Source organism: Diadema antillarum, unplaced genomic scaffold (genome assembly GCF_040938485.1).
Source record: "Diadema antillarum isolate AM-2024a unplaced genomic scaffold, OU_Dant_1.0 scf00000077, whole genome shotgun sequence".
Taxonomy (NCBI): Eukaryota; Metazoa; Echinodermata; class Echinoidea; order Diadematoida; family Diadematidae; genus Diadema; species Diadema antillarum.
Window position 1 is genome coordinate 1,518,767 of NW_027270966.1, and position 15,909 is coordinate 1,534,675.

Sequence of the window (15,909 nt, forward strand, 5' to 3'; positions counted from 1 at the left end):
GTTGATACAAGTGTAATTAATATTTAAATGTTTTCTCTGTATTTTGTCACAGTGAACCACTACACTTCACTTCACTACACTACACTTCACTTGACTACAAGTCACTTGACATCGCTATACACACATCACACAGATGACATTATGCTGTTGTGAGCTGCATGAGCCGGATAACTGAATAAAGTCACTTAATAGCCAGTGGAAAGCAAAGGACTGCGTCTATGACAAGTGTTATGATTCAGATTCTGACTGTGCGTGTATATGAACAGTGCGTTTGCAACGTTAGAAATCTACAAATGTAGTAAGGTCCTGCAGACGAGGCTACATTTTTAAGTTCACAACTCTTCAGCTCAATTTATAACTCCAACTCAAGTCGCTCTCTTGAAGCTATATGGATAGTTTCACGATGGAGAGCACCGGACATGAATCTGAAATCTCTCAACCAGCTCAAGATGAGGTTAAAACATTGCGACAGTCCTGTCAAGGTTACATGGGTAGCCTTACTAAAATGTACAAGGAACTCGAGGTTCTTATGGCGACGTTTGATAACAAGGATGCAGTTTTGAAGAAGTACAATCAGCTTGAAAGTGTGTTCCAGCTGTATGAAGGCAGATTCAGAGAATATCATAGCAAGCTAGTTGGTGCCGATGCGGAAACTGCATTAGAGAAATTCGAACAGAGCAAACAGAACATAGAGGAGTTTCGTGGCAGACTGAGGGACTGGAAGGAGGCTGGTGAGAGGCGTGGCGCTGAATCGGTTCGACATGACGACAACGCTTCTGTGAGGTCTGCGACAACGACTAGCAGCCGGTCATCTCGAAGGAGCAGCGCGAGTTCATCGTCTACAAGGCGGAGGGAGGCGAAAGTGAAAAGGGAACTGGCCAAACTCAAGAAAGTGCAGTTTGAAAGATCACAAAGGGTGAAACTGGAACAGTTTAAGTTAGGTCAGGAGTTAGCAAGGATGGAGATCGAAGATGAGTTAACAAATGCAGAGGTAGAAGAAAAGTTGTGGGAAGAAGAGGTAGTAAATGAAGAACTTCATTCAGGTGAACCTCTTCAAGAAGTTAATGTGCAAAATCACAATGTTCAGGTAGAGAGTACAAATCTTGAATCTTCTCCAGCAGTAAAGAAAGAGCTTAACCCACATGCCCAAGTTTTCACAAGTAGAGAAGTCAAATGTGAAAATGATGCTGCTACTCTTGAAAATAACATGTCTCACATGTTTCAGGCCTTTAATTTGGCAACAAATATGCCAAAACCAGAACTAGTGACATTTGGTGGTAATCCAATAGAGTATTGGAGTTTCATGAACAATTTTGATGTAGTCGTAGCAGACAAGACATGTGATGATCGTATGAGATTAACATACCTGATACAATATTGTACTGGTAAAGCTAGACAAAGCATTGAGAATTGTGTTCTGTTGGGTGCGAAGGAAGGTTATCGTAAGGCCAGAGAGATTTTGGCTGAGCAGTTCGGCCAACCATACATTGTTTCTCATTCCCATATACAGCAGGTTTTGAATCGATCACAGGTGAAGCCGAACGATGGAGCGAGACTGTGGGACTTGGCAAGGGACATGCGCAGGTGTCAAATGGTCCTCTCTCAGATGGGATATTCAGCCGATATGAATAGTTCTGACAATCTTCTCAAGATTCAAGACCTCCTACCAATGCACCTACAATCTGAGTGGGCCAAGCAGGCACACAGGATGATGAACAACAGGGTCTGTCCAAGCTTCGAGAGCATGACTGAATTCATCGAGCAGTCGGCAAAGCTTGCGAGCAACATGTTCGGACAGAACATAAAGAAGTCATCAAAGCCGGCTGTAGGAAGTGGGCCAAAGAAGGGACCTCAACGCATGACTTTCACCACTCAGGCAAGTATGAGGAGTGAAACTTCTACTGCATACCCACAAGGAGTGAAATGTCCCTGTTGTAGCCAGCAGCATGGACTCAAGAAATGTCAGAAATTCAAGGAAAGACCCTTTTCTGATCGCATCAAACTTACCAGACAACTACGTCTATGTGATAACTGTCTTCAGCCTTCTCATTTCGCTGTTGGATGTTCAGCAAAACCACAGTGTGAGAAAGCTGGTTGCAACAGGAAACATCATACTCTTCTTCATCCTCCACAAAGCGGAAAAAGGGAAGAAAGACGGAATGATTCATCCGCGCCTACATCATCAACTGGGACCAGCATGGCGACTGCAACCAGTGATCCAACAGCATCAAAGACAGAAGGAGGTCAGTGTCTCAGTACCTCTTCATCGAGGAAAAAGGTCTGCCTCCGCGTCGTTCCTGTAAATGTTACAGGAAGTGGCCAAGTAATCCAAACTTGGGCATTATTGGACGAAGGAAGTGATGTGTCTCTCTGCAGCGACAGACTGGTGAAGCGGTTAGGCATACAAGGAGCTCCAAAGGACTTCCAATTGACTACTGTCGGTAACAGTCTATCTAAGCAGAAGGGCTTGGAAGTTGGGCTGACAGTGAGCAACATCACGGACGGAAAGACCATCAATCTTCCTAAGGTTTGGACTGTCAAGGAGATGAACATCTCACGCACTTGTATTCCTACAAAGGCAGACTTGGCTGGATGGCCTCACTTGAAGGGGATCACACTGCCCTACATTGATGAGGAAGAAGTACAGCTCCTGATTGGAGGAGACACCCCGGAAGCCTTCTGGGTGTTAGACCAACGTAGGGGCAATCCTAAGGAGCCATATGCTGTGCGCACACCTTTGGGATGGAGTCTGTTGGGACCGACGTCATCCAAGAGCAGATCCTCATCAGCTACTGTCAACTTCGTAAGACAAGAAGAAGACCCTCTGCACAGCCAACTCAAACAGTTTTGGGAGCTGGATTTTGGAGGCTATCTCCAGGAAGAGAAGACGGGCATGTCAATTGAGGACCAGCGGGCTTTGAAGATGATGGAAGATACAGCAAGGAAGGTTGGTAGCCATCATGAAGTCGGCCTACCATGGCGATACTGGCCACCTGAGATGCCATCGAATCGCTATCTGGCAGAAGTCAGATTGAAGTACCTCAAAAAGAAGCTGGAGAAAGATGAAGCACTCCATGAAAGGTACACAACCACCATAGGCGAGTACATTTCCAATGGCTACGCAGAAGAGGTGAAAGACGAGTCTGATCACCAATCCAAGAGTTCAGACGGTGGAGAAAATAAATCAAACGAACCGCAGGAGTTGAAGTGGTACCTCCCACACCATGCAGTCGTGCACCCTCACAAACCGGAGAAGGTGAGAGTAGTCTTTGATTGCGCTGCTCGCTATCGTGGCACAGCTCTCAACGATCAGCTACTACAAGGACCTGATCTAACCAACAACTTGGCCGGAGTACTCATAAGATTCAGGCAGGAAAGAGTTGCCTTTGTTGCCGACGTGCAGGGGATGTTCCACCAAGTCAAGGTTCCAGTCAAAGACCGAGATGCGATGAGATTCCTGTGGTGGAGGGATGGTGACCTGTCCAAGGAGCCTACAGAATATCGCATGACAGTACATCTTTTCGGTGCGACATCTTCGCCAAGTTGTGCGGGGTTCGCACTAAGAAAGACTGCAGAAGATGCTCTTGGACAGTTCAACAAAGAAGTCATCGATACAGTTCTGAACAACTTCTACGTGGATGACTGTTTAAAGTCTGTGAAGTGCCGAGATGATGCAATGAGTCTGGTGGAAGACCTGAGATGCCTTCTAGCCCAAGGCGGTTTCAGATTGACTAAATGGCTCTGCAATGACCGAGACGTCCTTGCTTCAATTCCCGAGTCAGAGAGGGCTGAGTCCGCGCTGAATCTGGATCTCGAGGATTTGCCAGTTCAACGGACACTTGGAATCCTGTGGGACATGGAAACGGACTCCTTCAAGTTTGAAGTCCAGGTAAAGGAGAAGCCAGCAACAAGGCGCGGGATTTTGTCTGTTGCAAGCTCCCTCTATGACCCTTTGGGCTTCCTCGCCCCATTCGTGCTACCAGCTAAGGTACTCCTGCAGAACCTATGCAGACGAGATTTGACTTGGGATACAAAGATATCACCCGAAGAAGAAAGACGATGGCAAGAGTGGCTGAATGATTTGCCTTTGCTCACGAAGATCCAAATAAGCAGGTGTCTGAAGCCGGAGGGATTCCAGGAAATTGAATCCACTCAACTCCATCACTTCTGTGATGCGTCTGAAGTTGGATACGCGGCTGTGTCCTACTTACGTCTGACAAGCAAGTCAGGCGCAGTACATTGTGCATTTGTCCTAGGGAAGTCAAGATTAGCGCCAATGAAGGTGGTGTCAATCCCAAGATTGGAACTGATGGCTGCTGTCCTTGCAGTGACCATGGACCAATGCATCAAGGGAGAGCTCGAAATCAAGATCGATGAGACTGTCTTTTGGACTGACTCTACTGCGGTCCTACAGTACATACGAAGTGAAAGCAGACGATTCAAGACGTTCGTTGCGAACAGAGTCGCACGAATCCATGCGTCCTCTGCTTCTGAGCAATGGAGACATGTCGACACAAAATCAAATCCAGCAGATGATGGATCTCGTGGACTGAAAGCATCCGAGCTTCTGAAAGATCAGCGCTGGATTATCGGACCGGATTTCCTTGCAAAGGAAGAGAAGTTCTGGCCTTCACCTCCAGATGTGCTTGAGGTTCCAAGAAGTGACCCGGAAGTGAAGAAAGAGGTTCATGTGTTTGCGACTTCTGTAAGAGGTAACATGCAAGACCTCTTCAGCAGATATTCTTCATGGAATAAGTTGAAGCGAGCCATGGCGTGGCTTCTCCGGTACAAGAAATGGCTTCTCGCAAAGGCAAAGGGTGAAGGGAACGGCGACATGAAGTCTTCATTGTCAGCAGAAGAGCTGATAGAAGCGGAGAGAGACATCATCAAATTCATGCAAAGAGGTGTGTTTGGTGATTATCTCGACGGCAAGGAACTGAAAAGCTGTGCTGTGAAAAAGCTGAATCCAATCGTGGTAGACGGTATCGTCCGAATCGGTGGCAGGCTCGGCAATGCTCCTCTTGACTACGATGAGAAACATCCTGTCATCTTGCCTCATGATCATCACGTTACGAGGCTCCTCATTTTACACCATCACCATCTGGTAGGACATTCTGGAGCAGGAATGACGTGGTCCTCCCTGAGAACCAGGTATTGGGTGATGAGAGGAGGAGTTGCAGTGAGGAAGGTTGTAGGAAAATGTTTCAAGTGCAAGAGGAGGAACGCACCGAGAATGGAACAGATGATGGCTGAGCTTCCACTGCACAGAGTCACACCAGACAAGCCCCCCTTCACATACGTAGGAGTCGACTACTTCGGGCCGATTCTGGTGAAACAAGGCCGCAGTAGAGTAAAGAGATATGGCTGTCTGTTCACCTGCATGACCAGCAGAGCAGTTCATGTTGAAGTCGCTCACTCGCTCGATACAGATTCATTCGTCAATGCCTTGCGACGATTCATTGCTAGGAGAGGCAAGCCAGAGAAGATAGTGAGCGACAATGGGACAAATTTCAGGGGCGCAGAACGAGAGTTACGTGAGAGCTTACAGTCCCTCAACCAGTCCAAGGTGAACAACTACCTCCTAGACCAAGGAATACACTGGTCTTTCAATAACCCAACCGCGAGTCACATGGGTGGGGTGTGGGAAAGAATGGTGAGATCGATTCGAAAGATTCTAGGCAGCCTGCTCGGACAACAGACAGTGTCTGACGAAGTATTGTCTACTGTGCTGGTAGAAGTAGAAGGTATTCTAAACTCACGCCCCCTTACTCAGTTGAGTATGGATCCACAGGAGAACGAACCCCTGACCCCCAATCACTTGCTGTTGATGAAACAGAACCCCAGCCTTTCACTCGGCAAGTTTGACAAGGGAGACTGCTACGGAAGGCGCCGGTGGAGACAAGTACAGTATCTGGCGACGATCTTCTGGCGGAGATGGCAAGCAGAATACCTTCCTCTGTTACAAGAACGACAGAACTGGTTGATTCCGCGTAGAAACTTGGCTGTGAATGATCTAGTCCTTGTGGCAGATGAACGCGCACCGAGAGGCCAGTGGCCGCTTGGAAAGGTGTCCCGGGTGTACCCGGGTAAAGACGGACTAGTCCGCCAGGCGGAAATCAAAGTGGGATCTGTATTTCTTAGGAGACCGATCTCCAAACTCTGTATGCTGGAAGCTGCAGATGACCAGTAGAGTGATAACATTGTCAATGTTGATATTCACAGCTATACGTGATAGTTTAGCAAGAAGTGAAGTATCGTTTATGTTTGATGTTCAACCGTTCAAATGTTGTCAAAAGTTTAAGTACATCTGTTAGGAATGCCGCCTTTATATGAAGTAAGAAATGACCTTCCTGTAGTCAGGTCATTGGGGGCCGGTATGTAGCGGCATAAGAAGTTTAATATTGACAACACTATCCCTCAACAGGTAGACATTAACACCCCCGAAATAGTAGAGCAACCCCAAACCCCAAAACAATGCATGCTCTGTCCAGTACCCTAATTTGCATAGTAGAACACCCAAGCTAATTTGCATAGAGCACATGCCTTCACCCCAAGGCAGTGCACACTCTTTGTTTATAGCAGAGTGAGTTTGGAAGCTTTGAGGACAAGCAGTGTCTTCTAAGAGCAGTGAGGAGAGTTATATTTGTGACCAGGATACGTAACAGTTGGTAAGTCCAATTCATAATTGATATGTATCCTTCTTTGATTTGTGCATACACATATATTCCTCATTAATTGAGAACAGAGTAATTAAGTTGTTAATAAGTATCTGAACGAGAGTAAATCTCTTTGTTTCATGCTCCATGTCGATGTGTAGACATATATATTCAACCCACACAGGGTAGAATGTATTGAAATTAACTTTCCATGAGTATGAGAAGAATACTTTGGTATATTACTCAATGTATAATATATGTTGGAAAGGTGTTGTATTGCTAAGTGTTCTTAGACAGTTTGGAAGACTAACTTACAATGACATATAAAGTAGATGAAGTTGTTTGGAGCATGGATATTCAAAGTGTAGTAACTTGCACTTGTGCACTGTATATAGTGTATATATGCCTGTGTGTGTTTTAGGGCCCAGAGCATGGCTGGGGGATAGAGAGAGAGAGAGAGAGAGAGAGAGAGTGGTGGGTGCAGTGCAGCCCCAAGTAGAGATAGTTGCCATGGAGACCACTCCAGAACAGTGATGGTCTGTGTAGTTAGCTGTGCGGTGCACAGGATAGTTTGGTAGAGGGATGTAATCCAGAACCCTGCACAGCTGTAGTTCAATAAGGAAGTTAAGTACTGAAACAAACAAAAGAACTGCCCAGTGAAGCTTAGGGGCTTGTGCCCATCGTAGTTGTACTAGCACTGGCAGTGGTAATATAAACAGTGTATCTAATTTGTTCTTTATTCAGCCTGAATGGATATAGGCTTCTACACAATCGCCACAAATAAGTTATGAAAGTTTGACAGCAGTTTGGAATACTGAAAGATATATGTCATATTCAGACTACATTATATATTTAAAGTGCATGTTGCATTAAGTAATTAAAAGGTTTGTAATAATATTACCTAAACAGTAATAATAATGAATAATTGGTGTTGAGCGCAAGTTACATTTAAGTTTGAGCGCTGAGAATATGTTAAATTGGTGTATAACAATCATTGATTGAAGTTGATACAAGTGTAATTAATATTTAAATGTTTTCTCTGTATTTTGTCACAGTGAACCACTACACTTCACTTCACTACACTACACTTCACTTGACTACAAGTCACTTGACATCGCTATACACACATCACACAGATGACATTATGCTGTTGTGAGCTGCATGAGCCGGATAACTGAATAAAGTCACTTAATAGCCAGTGGAAAGCAAAGGACTGCGTCTATGACAAGTGTTATGATTCAGATTCTGACTGTGCGTGTATATGAACAGTGCGTTTGCAACGTTAGAAATCTACAAATGTAGTAAGGTCCTGCAGACGAGGCTACAGTCATCATTCACTGTTTAAAGAACGCATATTGCTATACGCAGGGAAACGTCTGTCTTGCTTGCTCTGCTTGTTTGTTGCTCAAAATCATTCACACGGGATACAACTACAGATATTAAAGTGCATATGGTAGCCGAGGTTATTCAACTGCTACACTGTTTTCTTTTTTCACAAGACTCATAACATATGTATATGTATAACTAATTTAAGTGTAGTGTCAACGAGGAAGTTCAAAGTCTGTATCGTATACCTACAAATGAATTTTCAAATGCCTAAGCCACTCTATATTTGCTTTTTCGTTGAGTAAATATTTATAGCGTATATACACGTCCCTTCCAAGTAATAAGAATGAGTGCGCACCATAAACGCTGATAACGCATTGTCAGGAAATGGCCTCCTTAATCACTCGTGTACACTATAGCACATCATTATCTTTTCAATAACTCTGCTCAAGGTGACTAACTTCTCTGATGGTATTGTTTGTTTGTTTTTACACAGTACAACCCAAAGCAAAGGAAGTTATTCTCTGATTCAGTACCCTCATATAAAATATTATTTCGCATTTTTTTTTTGCAAAAGATATGTCTATATCTCAAGATGATATTGGTCACGTAACCCACACAGCCTATCATGACGTTATTGTAAATTATTTACATGCCATTCAATCTGTCAAGAGAACTAGTTTATATGTACTTGATCTAGCTCATCTACAGCTGTCAATGCATGCCACGTTTGCATGGAACAACTTTCTCCGTGAAGTAAATTCCAATAGCATTACAGATACCTTTTTATATCCAGTTAGTTGGACTTACGATGGAAAACCAATGAGGGAACGGTTCAGCGACGAATGCGAGTCTCTCCTTCAGTTCTGACTGAGAGCCGCAGGCGAGATTCACTGTTGTGGAGATGGATGGAAGATGTTTCTGCCTCTATCGTCAATGCGTCGAGGTAGTTTCATAGTTTGGAAAGGACCCATAGCACGGAGCATCCTACCTCCTCTTACAGAAATCCGACTGAGGGAACGAAAACATGTCCCACAGCCTGGGTGATAGAACGCTTTATCCAAGACTTCAACAGAGAAACAGTCTTCGTATCTTTCTGCCAAGAACTTTCACAGGAATCCACACAGATCTTCAGTACACCGTGTGATTCCAGTTCAGGTTTGAGCCATCCAGTGGACTTCGACAGAGGTTGATTCACTCCTGCGATAAGACCATACATAAAACATGAAACAGAACAAGATAAAATATACAATACAGTGTCAAGGAGATGGTTGTGGTGATGGTTAACTCGTAGAAGCCAAACCATTTCTTTGCAAGACACTTACACTAAGATCTGATGGGTGAGCAAGAAACGGGAATAAGGGATTTCCTATTCTCGAAATGGCAGTAAGCCAGATCGGAGATGTTACTCATGTGCACATGAGTACATATGACCTTTCATTTTTCTCGGTTGGTAAGGCACTTCACTCGATCCAAAGCGAAATAATGCATCAGCTTGCCCAACATATAGTAATTCATGGAACTCGAATTCAAACAAAGAATGAAACTGCGTATATAGATGAAGTGACCAGAATGGTTTGTCAATCAACACTTTGGGAAGCATCAATTTCGTTGTGCTGTATTGAATGCATCAACAATTTTTTTTCTTTGTCTACTAACATTGCCAAATACCAGGCTTGCTGGCAGGTGGATATACTGGCAGGCACCTACTCTTAAAACATCCGAGTCAGAACTGACCCGGAACTGGGTCCGTTGGGGTCATACACCGTTCCGGGTAAAAAATGACTTGGAATTTGCTCATGGAGACCCCGAACGGAGTCACCCTGACCCTATTTATAACTCTGAATGGGTCATATCTGACCCCATTCCTTGTCATTTTTGACCCGGAACGGTGTGTGATCCCAATGGACCCAGTTCCGTGTCAGTTCTGACTCGGATGTTTTAAGAGTGCCGTTAATAAGGATTACTATAAACAATCATCGCATCGCAGACGCTTGATGTCAGGGAATTTAAAAACCAGCCTGTCTCTCAGTACTAATGACTTTTTTCTGCTCATGCGCAAACTGGAACCCCGAACTGGCTTAACCAAATTGGTCTCCTGCAAACCGTCTCTTTTTTCCTTCGCTGAGGCGGAAACAAACTTTTACCTACCCGCAGACCGGCCATCCCGACATTTCTCTGTCTCGACAATTAGCGGCATAGACGCTTAGTTTCAATTTCGCTTTCAATTTGACTATTATTTTTGATTTTTTTCCATGAAAATCACCTATTCAACGATACATCATTTCAAGAAAAGAGAAGATAACATAAATTATACGCATCAAAGGGAAATTCCAAACCATGTTCAAGGCGTCAACTGACTTAAGTACAGTACATAAATTTCACTAAATTTATTTCTTGGACCCATCGATATGGAATGAAATATACTTCGTATTCTTTCCATCTTGTTTTACCTGATAGCAATCCTGGTTTCTAGGGGAGACAAGGCAGTGGCGGATCCAGAGGGCGTACCGGGCGCGCACCCCCTCTTTATTTTTTGTTAAAACAAAAGAAGTTTATAGAGGGGGCGCGTGCGCCCACCTTTAATTTTGTGAAGGCGCCTCCCCTTACGGAGTTCCTTGATCCGCCCCTGCAAGGAATTTCATTTCTAGACTCTTGACCTAAATGACTATTTAATATCAAAATACAACATAATTACGTGCCTTATTCATGAATGTATTCCACAAACACACACACACACACACATACACACACACACACACATATATATATATATATATACACACTCAGCAAAAAAAGAAAGTAAACACTTTTTCAAGTTCATATTTTTCATAGAAGATTTTGATGAGAATCAATGTATTATATACCATATTAAAGGTAATTTAATTGATTATCAAGCTAGTAGGTTAATACCAAAGGAAATTTTGCGCATGAGTGAACACATTCGTTTTTGTCCTCCAAAGCACAAAAGTAAAAATTTCAAAAATTGACATGCTGCCTTTCATTTGCAAATGCCCTTCACGATAACAATGACAACAAAAGACAAGTTTAACACAATGGGAGACATGAATGAAATAGCAGAAATAAGTTTTTGTTCTCTTTATCTCTTTATTACCTCCAACAAAAACAAAGTGGGGCACTAAAGGGGAAAAGAAGAATTTTCTGTCAACTCAACCTTAAAATGATATAGGGAGTAATATGCATTAACATGGTTAAATGAACAGATTTTTTTTTTTATTTCATTCTTTTATTTCTTTAAAGAATTCATAAGACAAATTAAAGAACCAAACATTATTGACAATTTTCTAATTTGAAAAAAAAAACACTAAAATTTCTGCCATTTTTGTTAATTTATTGCTTCTTCTCTTATTTCATTTGAGTTTAGATTTGACAGAAGATTCTTCATTTTCCTCCATTATTTTTAGCCTTCATTGATCTTTGGGGCTTTAAAGATATCATAGAGATCATAGTTTATTTTTGCAACTTAATTCATGTTGCTTTTTGTGTGAAATTTGTTGTTTGTTCTCATTGTTATGTGGAAGTGCGCCTATACGCATGAATGACAACTTGCTCAGTTTTGCAATTTTTACTTTTGTGCCCTGCAAGAGAAAAACAAAGGTGTTCACTCAAGCGTAAAGTTTTCCTTTTTGTTGACCTACCGGGTTGAAAGCCAATTAAATCATCTTTAATATGGTGTATAATACATTAACTTTTAGCCAAATATCATATGAGAAATATAATCTTGAAAAAGTGTTTACTTTCTTTTTTGCTGAGTGTATATACATATATATATATATATATATATAACATGTTTAATCACATCTAAATGATTGTTATAACAGATGACTAAAACATACCCTTGGTTAAGTGTTCTTACAGACCATCCATATTGGCAAAGAAAATGCACAAACAGTAATATTCCCGCTGCGATGAAAATTTTGATGAACCGCACGTGTTTTGTACAGTACATTAATTGCAGGCGCCGTGTACAATGCAATGAGACGGACTGGGTGAATATTACAAGTGTCCCAAGCTGACCAAGAAGATTTCATTGCACGGTTCAGCGCCGCAGGAAAAAAAAAAATCTGGATGACTCACCGACATCGAGAGGGTCATGACCTCTACCTTAAGAATGTCAACTGACCGTCTTTCCAAACAAGCTTTCGAAAGCACAAACAACGTACTAACAAGCGATCAACAGAGGCGAGATCCAGTATCGAGTTCCCGACATGTCTTCATGGACGCTGACCATCATAATAGTCCAACCTCAGAAACTTACACACGTCAAAAGATCTGCTTGAACGGTGATAACCGTTCGTCTAAAATTATGCACAAATTCAATACGATGCATAAGCAAACAATAAAGTAGCAAAGGTTGATGACGAGGACTTTGTCGCCATCTCGTTTTAATGTATATATCGTATTTCACCTCCTCTAACACTCAATTTACACTAATCCAGACATCGCATCAATCAAAGTGAAGAATGGAAAGTAAATTCTTTACCGAAAGCACACGACATGCGACCTGTGATGTATGCCCCAATGCTGCTGCCTGCTTATCCTCAACGGCCTCTGACAACATTCTGGAAAGGAGACCCAAATTGCTTTATTTCTCTCTCCAACCGGATTCTCAGCAAGTCCACAGAACATAAAGTCTGCGTTGTTTACAAGATAGTGCCACGTGCAAGGGTCTAATGACTCACATGTCATAAGACAGCAAAGTCCGTATGTGTTTTTTGGACCCGCTCGTAAAGTGTGATCATGTCGTATCAAATTGAAATTAAATCGTGTTCATCATTCATTGTGTACACTGTCAATCTTTCAGAACGGAAGTTCTTCCTGGCGTAGAATGCACTGCGATGTCACTTATGTTGACGTGTCACTGTATGTTACTTTTTGCATTCATAATCAGTGGTTATGATGTCAGAAATATATGCATTGACTTTGTCCGCAGTTTTTGAATTGATGTGGGGAATACCAACCGTTCGTGCTTCATTGTGGATGAAAAAGCCTTTCAAATTCTTTAACAAGGCAAACGTCAAGTGATGTCTCACTTGCTTACTGCAATTGGTATATTGTTTGGTAACTTGTCAGGAATGCCATAAGATCTGAAGAAGCTGGAAAATAAACATTTATATCGAAACTAGATCACGCATGACTGCACAATGCTCGCGAACTCCGGCTTGGACGCTGATCACTTACGACACATAAAACAGTTCTACGCACTCTTGTCTTGACACCCGTTGATATCTTGTTTTGTATTGGGAATATTTGAATATACGAATCAATCAGCAGTTTTTAATTTTGGGTGTTTGGTTATTCATTGCAGTGATTTTTACAAAATTAATGAAGGCGTGTGATGGGAATCAGAGTATCCCTCCATGATGTGGAAACCTATAGGGCGATTAGCTCTTTATGCGGTGGCAATCCTGGTCCGGGCAACAAGAAATAGTTGTCAGGTCACCACCTTTTAGGAAATTAGTATACATAATTATTTTGATGGCCGATTGAGCCACCAAAGATTGTGAGCGTGTATATCGTTTTTATGTGTATCTGGTTTTTATGTGTTTTAGTCATCCAGAAAATCGGAGAAATCTCTACTCAGCGCTTGATAATTTCATCATCAACTGCAAACAGGGTTGCCAGATTGTCACTGTATAGTTTGGAAACTTAGTCTATTTTTAAGGCCAAAGTCGGTTGTGCTATTTTTTTTTCACGACCAAACTTTATCTATTCCATGATAGAACAAGATATGTCTGTTAATGATCATTTCATAAAAGCTGTGTAGTGTCATGGAAAGTTGTATCTATGCCTCAGATATTGAATATGTCAAATACGTAGTGAACTTAATCACAGTTTAAATGTGGTATATTAAGGTCCTTTATAAAAGGATATCAAAGCTGCCAACATTCACATAATCATCATGGTCTATGATTGTTTGACTGTTTTGTCAATTGATTTCATATCTATCTTATGTTTTCTCTTTCTCACTTTTTCGTCACAGTACGTGGCGTTTGAATCACTTTCTCATACCTACCAATTTTCACATGATTTCCATAGACATAAATTTTATTGATCAGTGCCAGATGTACACATTAATATCCATGCTTCAAATACAGCGAATCTTGGGATTCACAGCATCTTAAAGAAATTCTGACATCATATAATATAATTTTGCATCATAATCCCTCGACTTATCCATAATTATCATGCAAATCATATACCCTTCGGCCTATATACTGGACGTCTATAAATAGCTACGGATCAAAATTATCAGTCATGATGATTTCAGTCTGAAAGGAGGGAAGAGAGTGCCGAAACGACTCCAGCTCGATGTTATCTAACAATGCGCAATTCCCCTAAAAAGTCATGTGCAGAAATATAGACCCCCATAATCATCTCATTAACAGACGGGCAATGGTAATCATCATTTCGCATCTTCTTTCACTCTCCAAGAATTCCGTAAAACCTACTTTTCTCACTGCCTACGTACAGCATGCAATGCCAACCAGTGTGACTTCCTCATCTTGATATCAAATCGAGTGATACAATGTGTGACCATCTCCGCTCTGTAACACTTCCGTCTACACGAGGCGTCTCATTTCCGTGATTATAGCCAATGGCTACAGGAAGGAGATGAGCTCTTCATTATAGTCTCTATAAATACAAAACAATCAACACTCGACGAAGATAACTGGAAGGAAGTCACGTTAAACTGTTAAATGCTGCATGAAGGCAACGAGGAAAATAGGTTTCACGGACTTCTTGGGACAATGAAACAAGATACGTGTATACATATAATTAAAGATTACCACTATGCCGTTCTCTCGAATGAGAAGTTCATGGTGGTTTTATATTTCTGTACAGACGTTTTAGAAAGTGACATGAACCGGGTGCTAAATTAGGCTATGGGCATACTAAGCTTTGGCTAAGTACACGTGCTGTCATCGCGGAATGGGAATTAATATGGCTGCGGTAGGTGATCAAGGTCACATACATTTTTAGTACGATGTAGATAGAAAGATATTTCTATCAAACGTCATTTCTGAAATGTACACATTTTCTCGTCTTATTACCGGGAATAAGAGACAGACTACATATCATTAGGTCTATCCTTTCCATCTGGAGGTGGCAAGTCAAGCGGTTTTTTCATTACGCCCACCCCCCCCCCCCCCCAAAAAAAAAAAAAAAACCAACAACAACAACAACAACGACAACCAAATAAAGAAACAAACAAACGATGATAACGTATGGAATATTGTGTGGATTGTGACTGTACAACAACATTTAAACAGATTTCTCACTATTCCTCAAACTTCACATAGATTATGGTATGCTTCTATTATCATTTCGGCATCCACTGACTTATTATTCATGTACATTGTATTGTCAAAATGATGACAAGTATTCGTCAAGCGATAATCATGCTTGTGTGAATCACGTGACCATGAAGCACACAATGTTTACTGCACTGGTGATAAAGACTGTGTCTGTGTGCTTTTAAGGCCTTTTGGGACATCGATACGAACAATGCTAGACGCCTTTTCAGTGTGTCGACAGTAAAATCCCCACAGAAGAGATCTGCGGCGACGAAACGTTATACCTGCTCGAGTGGCTCCAATAATTATAATGCCAACATGCAGAACAAAACCTTCAGAAATGTTAGCAGTTTCTATACTTTAATAATTTTGTCCAATAGTTGAGCGCATGTGCCCCGGTTTTGGTAAGCTAGCAGAAGTGGCATCAAAAGTCTCCCACTACATTATTAAAATAGTTTCTACAAAAATCAAAAGCGAAACTTGACGAAACATTACACGACCCACATGCATGCACCATAAGGGGGGAAATGTGATTTGCACACGAGACGCGTATGTTCACGTATACTGCTGGTGTATTTGATATGACGTATCTTTATCGCCCAAAATCT

The 15,909-nt window shown here is 41.9% G+C and overlaps 1 protein-coding gene across 1 annotated transcript; it reads left to right on the plus strand.

The window, feature by feature from the left end:
* Positions 1-403: 403 nt before the first annotated feature.
* Positions 404-6,190, plus strand: LOC139717572 (uncharacterized). Its single transcript, XM_071629079.1, has 2 exons — positions 404-1,018; positions 1,514-6,190. The coding sequence occupies exons 1-2, from the start codon at positions 404-406 to the stop codon at positions 6,188-6,190; spliced, it is 5,292 nt and encodes a 1,763-aa protein (XP_071485180.1).
* The last annotated feature ends 9,719 nt before the right edge of the window (positions 6,191-15,909 follow it).